The sequence below is a fragment of the Pinus tabuliformis genome, chromosome 5_2 (assembly GCF_031772625.1).
Source record: "Pinus tabuliformis cultivar Carrire ecotype Pingquan chromosome 5_2, CPIR1, whole genome shotgun sequence".
Classification (NCBI taxonomy): Eukaryota; Viridiplantae; Streptophyta; class Pinopsida; order Pinales; family Pinaceae; genus Pinus; species Pinus tabuliformis.
The window spans coordinates 624,341,531-624,353,801 of NC_142306.1; the positions used below are offsets into that span (position 1 = coordinate 624,341,531).

At 41.3% G+C, this 12,271-nt stretch overlaps 1 protein-coding gene across 4 annotated transcripts in view; it reads right to left on the bottom strand.

The window, feature by feature from the left end:
- Window positions 1-12,271, bottom strand: part of LOC149160589 (pre-mRNA-processing factor 19-like) — a 68,686-nt gene that overhangs the window by 31,550 nt on the left and 24,865 nt on the right. For all 4 annotated transcript variants that reach the window (XM_089436742.1, XM_089436741.1, XM_089436744.1 and 1 more), the window contains 4 exons: window positions 11,935-12,051; window positions 11,258-11,353; window positions 11,018-11,077; window positions 10,281-10,355 (listed from right to left, as the gene is read on the bottom strand). In XM_089436742.1, coding sequence (XP_089292868.1) covers window positions 10,281-10,355; window positions 11,018-11,077; window positions 11,258-11,353; window positions 11,935-12,051 — 348 coding nt within the window. The remainder of the gene's footprint in view (window positions 1-10,280; window positions 10,356-11,017; window positions 11,078-11,257; window positions 11,354-11,934; window positions 12,052-12,271) is intronic.

Consider the following 12,271-nt stretch of genomic DNA (forward strand, 5'->3'; position numbering starts at 1 on the left):
TACTCATTGATTTCTAGACCTCTTATGGATACTCGATTGACATTCTTCCTTGGGGCACTGGAGGCAACTAGGTGTCGTTCTACATGGTGGCCACATGGAAGTTGCTTGCTTGGAGAATGCCTTGCATTATAAGAGAAGCATTCAGCATTCTAAAGAAGTTAAGCCTAGACAACACTGGGATACTTCGATGGTTGCATGGAGTCTTGGAGTTGACTTAAGGACACCTACGACGTTGATCATGTAGGTGTAGTAGACCCAAAGAAGCAGACAACCCAAGAGAATTGTTGGACCATTGGAGCCCTTGGTAGAGGAGTAATGGACCTTAGATGAAGAGATCCTTTGTCTTGGAGCTTGACATGTGTCATTTATAGGATTGCTTCACAAGTATGACCCTCCCTGCATCTCGTAGGTTATTTTTAGTGCACTAGGTCCACTTCACGTGTATAATTCCCTTCACTTCTCATATAAATAGGGGGAAGGAGTGTCATTTTAATCATAATCAGTGTACTCTTTTATTTAAATTTATCTTATAGGATTAAGGCACTAAGGTTCATGTGGAAACTATAGGATGAGTTTTGAAGTCTAGAGAGGATGTCTCTAGCATACTTTTAAAAACTAGTCGGTTTGAACGAGTGATCATCAATCTAGCCGAACAACAACCTTCAACCAATGACTTGGTAGAAAACTCTAGTTTGGGACCGACTGGTACTAGTTAGGTGCCAAACTTGCCGATTTAGTACCTAACCAGTACCAGCCAATCTAAATCAATCGATTTTGCTCCAAACCAAGCCGATCAAATCTCACATATGTAGGGGGAGTCTCAGACCCACTATGGCAATTTTTCAAGTGGTTTTGGAGGAAACTAGGGGTTGATTCCTTTCCAAAACAGCCCCCTTTGGCCATAAAACCTGCCCTTCCCCTCCTAAACCCTAAACCTAAACAAAATACCTAACTAAACCCTACCAATGTTGGCAACCAGATGGTAATGTTAAATTCCTAAAATTACTTTTACTTAAATTATTGTTTCAAGATGTTTGAGAGTGGTTCCAACCTTATCGGACTTCATATGGAGAAAGTAGAATTTCACATCCCACTCAAAATTCAGTAGACTTAACAGTTTTTAGGTTTTGAGGATTGGTAGAATTCTGACATTTTCATTGAATTCTATCATGTACAAGGGTATGGGATTCACATTTAATCCAAATGTACCCCTTATGTACCTTGATGTTGTTAGTATTAACAAAAATGTACCTTCACTTGAACCAAAATAATTGGTTAGGCATGTTAAAGAATTCTACCATATTATAAGGTTCAGAAGATGAACCCTTCAGTCAAACCAAAATCATTGGTTAGGCATGTTAATCTTTTTCAATTTCTACCATATTATAAGGTAGAGAAATCTGAGTCAAAAGCCTTTGGGCTAGATGACGTTTATGTAGTTGATGTTTATGTTGATGAACCCATTTCTAGTAGTGGTGAATTAGTGATGAGTTTGATGAGCAATCATGTTTGTTGAAATTTGGTACCGGAGGACAGGTGGTTCCCTAAGGCTTTGATCTTTGGCCTAGGGAAAAGTGTCCAAAAGAATTTAATTTTTCTCCTAAAGTAACTTTATAATTTTTTATAAAGTTAAATCTAATTTGAAAGTGACTTTAAGTGATAAAGTTACTAAGTCTAATTTTAAAGTGACTTTATAAAGTCAATGAAAAATTAGAAAGGAAAAGTGACTTTGGAAATAAATGACTAAGTGGGTCTTTATTAAAGTGGGGTGAATTAAAAAATAGAAAGTGAGATTTAAATGAGCATTTAATCTCAGCCATTGATCTAAATCTATTTCAGCCATTGGATTTAGGGATCACCCAAAAGTCATTTAGGGTTGGGTTAAGGGAGGAAAAGGTGGAAAAGATCATTCATTCTTTCATGAGCAGATTGGGAGAAGGAGAGCAAGAGAGCAAGGGAGATTTCTGGACAAGGAGGAGAAAGAGGCAACAGTTTGGCACACACACCAAGGCAGCATTTCAGCAAATCTGAACAGCATAAAGAACAAGCAGAAAAAGGCAGATTTAGTGAGCAAAACAGTGAAAAAATTGATTTTCAGCACGAATATCGAGGAGGCGATTTTCTGCACGAATTTCGAGGTCTGTCCGTACAAGTCCGTACGGCCGTCCGTACAGTCCGTACGATCCGTACGTCCGTACAGTCCGTACATCCGTACGGTCCGTACAGTCCGTACAGCCATTTTCAGACTGTCTGTTAGCTGAAAAAACAGATAAGTTTGCTTGCTGGAAAATTTCTATTTTTGCTGATTTTTTGCTGAAAAATATTTTCTCTGTAAAAGGCATTTTCCAGAAATAAAGAAGAGCTCTCAAACTGGTTTTCCCCAAGAGTTGTAGGGGGTTTTTCCAGGGTCAAGTTGACCAAAAATCACTGAGTTTAAATGTGTTTTTATGGCTGTTTTAATTGCTGATTTTTTATTTCTGCAATTTCCAGCACTCTGAAAAATTTCCAGAATTTGTGTTTTCAGCAATATTTATTTTTTCAGTCTGTTAAATGTATGGCTATGGGAATGGGCATTTAACTATATGGGAGAAATAAGGTGAAACTGAAAACCGGGGTGGGAAACAGAAATTTTACATGGTATCAGAGCTTGAGTGCTGAAGGGCAGTTTGGGACAGCAAAAGAGAAAAAATACAGCTGCTGATTTTTTCACTCAGAAAATTCCAGCAAGCTGATTTTTCATAAACAGCAGTTTTATCTTTACCACAGCAGTGCTATTTTTCAGTTTTAGGACAGCAAGATGTCATTGGGATTGAGGGTGGAGGATAGGTTGGATGGGCATACAAATTACAGCGTTTGGAAGGAGAGAATGCAGAGTATCTTTGAGGAGGCAGAAGTCTGGGATATCATGGTGCATACAGCACAGCACCCTGTTGTTGTGCCTACTGATGCTACTCAGTTGGCAGCTTATAATAGAAAGAACAACAAGGGTAAGAGGCTGATTCTAGACGGAATCAAAGACCATTGCATTCCTCATGTGAGAGGAAAGAGCAATGCCCATGAGATGTGGACAGCATTGTCCAATCTCTACCAGAGTACCAATGAGAACCGGAAGATGGTCCTGAAGGAGAAGCTGAAGAACATTAAGATGGGGAATGATAGTGCAGCTGGATATCTCACAAAGATTACCAATGTGAGAGATGAGTTGGCAGCGATTGGAGAGGCCATTCCATCCACTGAGTTGGTGCGTATTGCAGTGAATGGCCTCCCCCGTTCATGGTTGAACTTTGCTGATGGGGTTTGTGCACGTGAGACCCTTCCCACATGGGAGAGATTTTGGGATGATTGTATACAGACAGAGATCAGGAAAGGACAGCTTGGGGCAGCCAAGCCAGTTGAGCAGGATGAGGACGTAGCACTGATGGCAGGAGGCAAGAAAGGCAAAGGGAAGAAGCAGGCTTCCACAAGCGGTGGTGGAGGCAAAGGCAAAGGTAAAGGTAAACAGGGTAACTCACAAAAGGACTATTCCAAAGTGAAGTGTTGGAATTGTCAGAAGATGGGACACTATGCAGTTGTGTGTCCGGAGAAGAAGAAGAAGAAGGGGAAGACCCAGGATGTGGCAGCGTCAGCTGAGATTGAGGACTTTGCAGGTCGTTTTGACCGGGAGTTTGCGTTCACTACATGTGAGTCCTCTAGTGCAGGATCACCTGCCACACAGGTTCAGAGGGAGCATGCTTTTCCCTCGATTAGCGGAGCATCTACAGGTATCTGGTATGTGGACAGTGGGGCTTCACGTCACATGACAGGAGTCCGGGAGTACTTCTCAGAGCTTTCAGAGAGTGGCACTGATATTGAGGTAGTACTCGGTGATGACAGAGTTGTTAGAGCAGTCGGGGTGGGGACAGTGACATTTCAGAGGGAGTCCAAACCTCCCTTGAAGGTGTCAGAGGTTCTTTATGTGCCAGGGATGAGGAAGAACCTCATATCCGTCTCAGCGTTGGAGGACAGAGGATATGAGGTACTGTTCAGGGAAGGACAGGTGTTGATGTATCCCAGGGGCTCTCCAGCTGATTCAGCTAGAGTGATAGGTGTACGCCATGCAAAGGTGTACAAGTTTGCATTCCAGCCCCCTTTGGCATTGAGCTGTAGTACCGACAGCAGAGCTAGCAGTTCTGAGCTATGTGAGATTTGGCACCGCAGGATGGGGCACATGTCTCATGGAGCCTTGAGGACATTGCGGGAGATCACTACAGGTGTGCCAGATTTCAGTACTGATCACCATGATACTTGCAGAGGTTGTGCAATGGGCAAGTTTGCCAAATCCCCTTTTCCCAGCAGTGACAGCAGAGCGACGGGGATACTTGATTTGATTCATTCCGATGTGAGCGGTCGGATGTCTCATGTTTCCTTGAGTGGATATGAGTACTATGTCTTATTCATTGATGATCACTCCAGGAGGACCTGGATTTATTTCTTGAAGACCAAGAGTGAGGTCTTCAAGCGGTTTCAGGAGTTCAGAGCTCTTGTGGAGACTCAGACAGGTCGAAAGATCAAGTCCCTGAGGTCGGACAATGGAGGAGAGTACACCCTTGGAGAGTTTGTTGACTATTGTGCAGAGGCAGGCATTAGGAGGGAGTTCACTGTTCCTTACAACCCCCAGCAGAACGGGGTTGCGGAGAGGAAGAACAGATCCATCATAGGGGCTGCCAAAGCCATGTTATATGATCAGGGGTTGCCATTGTTCTTGTGGGCAGAGGCCTGCAACACAGCTGTTTACTTGCAGAACAGGAGTCCGCATCGTGCCTTGGGGCACATGACTCCGGAGGAGGCTTTCTTTGGGAAGAAGCCTGATCTTGGTCATCTTCATATCCTTGGATGCATTACATACTCCTATATACCCAAGGAGGAGAGGACCAAACTAGAGCCCACCGCAGAGAAGGGTATCTTTGTGGGCTACAGTGAGACCTCAAAGGCCTTTCGGATTTACATTCCTGCACAGAGGAAAGTTGTTGTCAGACGGGATGTGAAGTTCGAGGAGGACAGGGCCTTTAGGAGGTCACGGGAGTTAGAGTATCTGGATCAGCCAGACCCTCAGCAGCAGTTGAGTCAGTCGCAGGGATCCAGTGGGCAGGGATCAGGAGGATCCGGAGGTACATCTATGAGGATGTCAGGTCCATCAGTGAGCAGTGGCTCGCCGAGCCAGAGGGGTGGTGCTCCGGGCAGCATACAGAGCAGTTCACTAGGGAGTCCACTGATGGACAGTTCACACGGTACCTCAGCTTCTACAGGTTCAGGTGCAGGCAGGAGGACAGCAGACAGACAGTCAGGAGTTCAGGCTACTGATGGGGATGAGGAGGAGGAGTTTCATTCTCCTATGGGAGAAGCATGCTCAGGGAAGAGGAAGCCCAAGTGGCTTCAGGACACCTTGAGAGATGCCACATCTGTTGCTGAGCCGAAGAGGCCGGTCAGAGAGAGTAGACCACCTGAGAGATTTTGTAGCTATATGGCGATGGTTACCAGCATCCTTGACTCTGAGCCTTCTAGCTATGAGGAGGCAGCTAGCCAGCAGGTCTGGAGAGAGGCCATGCAGGAGGAGTATTCTTCTATCATGAAGAATGATGTTTGGGAGGTGGTGCCGAGGCCTGAGGGCAAATCCGTGGTTACTTCCAGATGGCTTTACAAGGTAAAGCATGCTGCAGATGGCAGCATTGAGAAATTCAAAGCAAGGTTTGTGGCTAGAGGGTTCTCACAGGTAGAGGGAGTTGATTATGAGGAGACCTTCGCTCCCGTGGCTCGATATACTTCGATCCGCTCCATTATATCGATAACAGCAGAGATGGGTTGGAAGATCCACCAGATGGATGTGAAGACCGCATTTCTCAATGGCTTCATACAGGAGGAGGTGTACATTGAGCAGCCACAGGGCTTTGAGGTGCATGGGAAGGAGTCCCATGTGTGCAGATTGAAGAAGGCCCTTTATGGCCTGAAGCAAGCTCCCAGAGCTTGGTACTCCAGGATAGATGCATACTTGCAGGGGATGGGTTTCACAAAGAGTGAGGCAGATCCGAACCTTTACTTTATTGTGATTGGTGAGGAGCCTCTCATTCTGGTGCTGTATGTGGATGACTTGATCATTACAGGTGCAGAGAGACTCATAGAGCACTGCAAGAGAGATCTTGCAGCGGAGTTTGAGATGAAGGACATCGGCTTGATGCATTACTTTTTGGGTTTGGAGGTGTGGCAGGAGGAGGGGCATTTCTTCCTGGGGCAGGGGAAGTATATTGTGGACATCCTTAGCAGATTCCACATGGAGGATTGTAGACCCATGTCGACACCGATGATCACCAACTGGAAGAAGCTTCATGCTTCGGATTCCGAGTTGGTGGATCCCACATTGTACAGGCAGCTGATTGGTTCCTTGATGTATTTGGTCAACACCAGACCAGATATCTGTTTTGCAGTCAACACGATGAGTCAGTTTATGTGTGAGCCTAGGAAGGTTCACTGGGTGGCTGCAAAACACATTTTGCGGTACTTGCAGGGGACAGTGGATTATGGTCTGGACTACAGGCAGGGAGATGGAGTGAGATTGGCAGGATACACTGATTCTGATTGGGCAGGTTGTGCTTCTGATAGGAAGAGCACTTCAGGGTGTTGTTTTGGGTTGGGTTCAGCAGTAGTGTCATGGTTCAGCCGGAAGCAGCAGTCAGTAGCACTGAGTTCAGCGGAAGCAGAGTATATGGCAGCCAGTCTAGCTAGTTGTGAGGCCATCTGGCTTCGCAAGATGTTGTTTGGCTTATTTGGTCAGTCGTTGAGACCTTCAGTGATTTACTGTGATAATCAGAGTTGCATTAAACTCACGGAAAATCCAGTATTTCATGACAGGTCAAAGCATATCGGGATCAGATATCATTTCATCAGAGACCATGTTCAGAAGGGAGCTGTAAAGCTTGAGTATATTTCCACTGATGAGCAGGTTGCAGATATTCTTACCAAAGCCTTACCACGGGGCAAGCATGTCTACTTTAGAGACAAGATGGGTGTGGTGAGGAACACCTTCCTCGGTAAGAGGGAGTGTTGAAATTTGGTACCGGAGGACAGGTGGTTCCCTAAGGCTTTGATCTTTGGCCTAGGGAAAAGTGTCCAAAAGAATTTAATTTTTCTCCTAAAGTAACTTTATAATTTTTTATAAAGTTAAATCTAATTTGAAAGTGACTTTAAGTGATAAAGTTACTAAGTCTAATTTTAAAGTGACTTTATAAAGTCAATGAAAAATTAGAAAGGAAAAGTGACTTTGGAAATAAATGACTAAGTGGGTCTTTATTAAAGTGGGGTGAATTAAAAAATAGAAAGTGAGATTTAAATGAGCATTTAATCTCAGCCATTGATCTAAATCTATTTCAGCCATTGGATTTAGGGATCACCCAAAAGTCATTTAGGGTTGGGTTAAGGGAGGAAAAGGTGGAAAAGATCATTCATTCTTTCATGAGCAGATTGGGAGAAGGAGAGCAAGAGAGCAAGGGAGATTTCTGGACAAGGAGGAGAAAGAGGCAACAGTTTGGCACACACACCAAGGCAGCATTTCAGCAAATCTGAACAGCATAAAGAACAAGCAGAAAAAGGCAGATTTAGTGAGCAAAACAGTGAAAAAATTGATTTTCAGCACGAATATCGAGGAGGCGATTTTCTGCACGAATTTCGAGGTCTGTCCGTACAAGTCCGTACGGCCGTCCGTACAGTCCGTACAGCCATTTTCAGATTGTCTGTTAGCTGAAAAAACAGATAAGTTTGCTTGCTGGAAAATTTCTGTTTTTGCTGATTTTTTGCTGAAAAATATTTTCTCTGTAAAAGGCATTTTCCAGAAATAAAGAAGAGCTCTCAAACTGGTTTTCCCCAAGAGTTGTAGGGGGTTTTTCCAGGGTCAAGTTGACCAAAAATCACTGAGTTTAAATGTGTTTTTATGGCTGTTTTAATTGCTGATTTTTTATTTCTGCAATTTCCAGCACTCTGAAAAATTTCCAGAATTTGTGTTTTCAGCAATATTTATTTTTTCAGTCTGTTAAATGTATGGCTATGGGAATGGGCATTTAACTATATGGGAGAAATAAGGTGAAACTGAAAACCGGGGTGGGAAACAGAAATTTTACAATGTTGATTAGTGATTTGTAGTAGGTCAGTGGCCCAATAGTTTGTAGCATTGTTTTTTGACTCTAGAGGCCATTTAGAGCCTCAATGATTATGTATTTTGTTGTTGAAATGTATTGCATTCAGTGCCATTTTGATATGTTCACTATTACATGGTATATACTATATAGATTACCAAACCTTGCATATTGTCTCTGATGGTTTGGAATCATGTTTAAAATCTTAAAAATATTTTTTTCAATAAAAAATAATTATTTTATTTTTTTTTAATCTGGTTCATTGTATCCGGTTTAATCCGAATCTGGTTCAAATCCTGGTTAGATAGTTGGGCTCGTCAAGGAGACAACTTGCATCAGGTCAACGAGAACTTATTAGTGTTGACTCTGGTTTGTTGGAGTATCTTTGGTGGAGATATTACAGCTTTATACATGAGAGAAGCTTCAGAGTTTGGATCATTTATGCTTAAACCACACCCACCATGTTCACTAACAGAGACACCATGAGGAAGGTAGAGAACCATTCCACTCAGCTTTCAGATCTCTAAGATATCAAGGAGAACCCCAACCTCTGCCTGTGAGACCCTCACAACAGCATTAAGACCGAACACAACACAATTCTTTCATTCACAGCAAACACCCTCCTTTCCACTCATCTAGATCTCAGCAGAGAACACAGCCTCTTCCAGGTCATCTACACAGTTCTTCACCAGGGGGCTTCTTCACTTCTGCCTTGGATGGTAGGAGATATCCACCTACTACCAGTACAAATTCAAAGGTTAGCAGGTTTTCCTCCTCATCAGGGAGAGATGGCTCCTCTAGGCTCCTGATTACCATCGTAATCTTTTTTTGAGGACCACACCCTCTTTAACCAACTGTTGTCTCCAAATTCACAAATTCCAAAGTTCTATACATCTTCTAACCTTGAAAAATAAATTTTTGAAGTGATAGTTGGCCATGGTCCAACCAAAAGGATTGGAAGGATTCCATGGACTATCTAACCCAAATTATTATAGGTTTCCTCCAATAGATCTATTCCCACCATGATATCAAAATCAACTCGGGATACCTCAGATAAATACGATGCCACTTGACGTTGATGTTGCAGCTCCTCCCCACCCCTCTTCCTCTGTTTTTACCATATAGAATAGTATAGCAATGGCCACTTCAACAACAAAATAGTGGACAAAACAGAATAATGAATTTCATAATAGAAACCAACACATTTACATGATCCATTTCATCATTACACCAACGCATATGGGATACTCAGACAGGATGTGAACCAGACTACTCAAGTCTCGAACCAACCTTTCATTAAAAAAGGCGAAAATGTTATTTACTCACCCTGTGCTACCAGAAACTGCATCTGAGGTTGTAGTTTCAAACAAGCCCATTCCCAAAACCAAAACTACACCAAAAGCCCATTTTTGGCATCCATTTTCTGTTTCTAGATGGGAAAAGACATTTCTGAATATGAACATGATCTTTCTTTTTACTTTAAGAAATTTGAATGATTTATAAGAACTAGTTGAATGTTAACTGTTGATAATTAAAAAGTATATCTGTCCTTGCATGTGTATTAAAACATCCCTAAATGTTTTCGGTTTGCCCTTCTGACCCTGTTTCTCATTCCATTTCGCATTTTGTATTTTTATGGAACAAAGGTCGCACCAAAGAGAGCAGGATCTATCATCCAATCTACCAACTTGCTGCATCAATGGAACAGTTTTCGAGGAGAAACTGAGTAAATATAGATAGAGATCTACCCATTTCTCCAACTGTCATTTGTGGTTTAACGCATACTTTGCCATTGTATCAAGAAGAAAGCAATAAAGAAACTATAATAGCACCAGCTGACAGATTTGATGACAGTCTGACAAGAGAAACTTCAAAAAAGGCAAGAAACCTATTTAATTCTAGTATATTTACTATAGGAAAAGGTGAGTCATCAAAAGACAATGCCTGAAAGTAAAGACAGTGGAGGACTAGGCCAGCAAGAAAATACATTAGATATGATTGTATTTCCTAATCTAAATGAATGTAATTGCTCTGATTTTTGGACTAGGGGACTAAAGTAGTCTAAATTGCACATTGAATTCGAAGATGAATATCATGGAAGCATAGAAAAAGCATTTAAACCTCTGCTGTATGATCTTTCAAAACATGCCGACAATTATAGGCTCCATCTTCATTTGCTTGCCATATCCGAACAGTCTGCATTTTGTGCAACATAACCAGCAAAACTATTAAATCCTCAAAATAAATCAATCCAACATAACCACTTTAATATCCAAAGTTCAAACACACATGCCTAACTAACATCTCTGTTGCTGGGGCAAAAAACCTGAAAAATCCATGGTGAAAATGTATGGCAAATAGGTATAGTTTAAAGCTACAGGGGCAAAAAACCTGAAAAATCGGAATTGAAATACAAAAGAAAGTTGAAACTATCATGATAACACTCTCATAACGAGAAACGTTGCACATCTCCAATGTTTCTAGAGTCTAGACAACAAATTTCCTGTACATTTGCTTATGAATGTATCTAAGAAAGGGTAAAAAATAAAGCTGCAATATATCAAAATCCAAAAGACTTATCCAGGACAAACTTTTGCCTTTGAGTCCAAAAGCATAGAGATGGCACAAAGAAGGTCATAGTTCTAAATGAGGGCAGAAGTTTCCTATCAAGTAACAAAATACCTTCGCACATATATTCTTACTGATATATTTTCTGACTCAAAGAAAAAGAATAAAGTTGTGCATCCCAAAGAAATAGTTGAACAATGAAGCTAGGCAATCATCAAAATATATTTTATAAGCTACTGTGAATAGAAAATATACAAATTTACCATATTACTGATGAAAATCAAACTGACCTTATCTGCAGAACCTGTTAACAATAAGTCATCCCGTGCTACAAACTTTACACTGGTAACCTGAAAACAACAGCAAAAGATTGGACCAACAATTGCATGGGAAAAGACAACAATTAACTTGACAAGCAAAGCATAAAATACCAGAAAACAACTATTTTGTTTCAGAAAAACTCCATTCCTCTACCAATATTCAAAAGCACCCAATACTATTTACAAGTGCACTAAGGGATTGAAACAAACGCGTTTTGTGTGCCCAGATAGTGTCGAAACGATCTGACCAGCCGATCGATCAAATACAACTGCATTGGCATCTGCACCACCTGTTGATATGAGACCCTGTGAGGATCAAACACATTATGGTTTAGAAACCTCCGAATCAACTAAAACTCCATAGACCAAAGTTATGCAAGTGAGAAAAGCAATCTTGTTTTTTGATTTACAGATGTCATGCTCAGACAGTAGAGCAATAGAAAAAAATAGCTGATGAAGCAACAGAGTTTAGGTGCATGCAACAAATTGCACCACAAGACAGAAAGCACAGAAATCATGAAAACCATTAAAAATGACAGAATAAATTGGAATTCATGCATAGTAGTTTCACCAGATGGAAAAGGAACATTTCTCTAAGAAAGAACAAATTCAAATTTTATAGCAAAAGCCGTGTTGATCAAACATGAACAGCAATGCAAAATCTGAAGACTAGCCAAGGCTTTGCAATGCCTTCCCTATGCATATCAAATTAAAATAAATCGATATCACGAGAAGCACTAAAAATCACTTCCCGGAAAAGAAAACAAAAATAGTCAACATGAATATTGGAAATCTGAACGCCAATCTCATGAATAGTACAGCCTATAAAGTACAAAACAGGAATAATCAATATTAATATTGTAAATTAGCCATCATAATATGCACACCTTAGAAGGATGAATATCTGCACACAAGATGCCTGGCTTGTTAGTTTTGTGAAGTGGGTGACTTGATAATTGAGTGTACCTCTCCAATGCCTCTACAGGTGCCAGCGTAGGTGAAATCTGCATGAACATTTTAAATGATCTAAGATAAAAGCATGATAATTAATCATGAAAAATCAATTGTTACCATACACACTTTTCAGATACTTCCTCATGACTCTGGCAATATTCTTAGTACCACCAATCAATAATGAAGCCAGCACAAACAAACTAGCATGCCATTAAACACAAACAATATAGCTACAATCCATGAGAAGTTGGTAACAATATCTAATTTTCT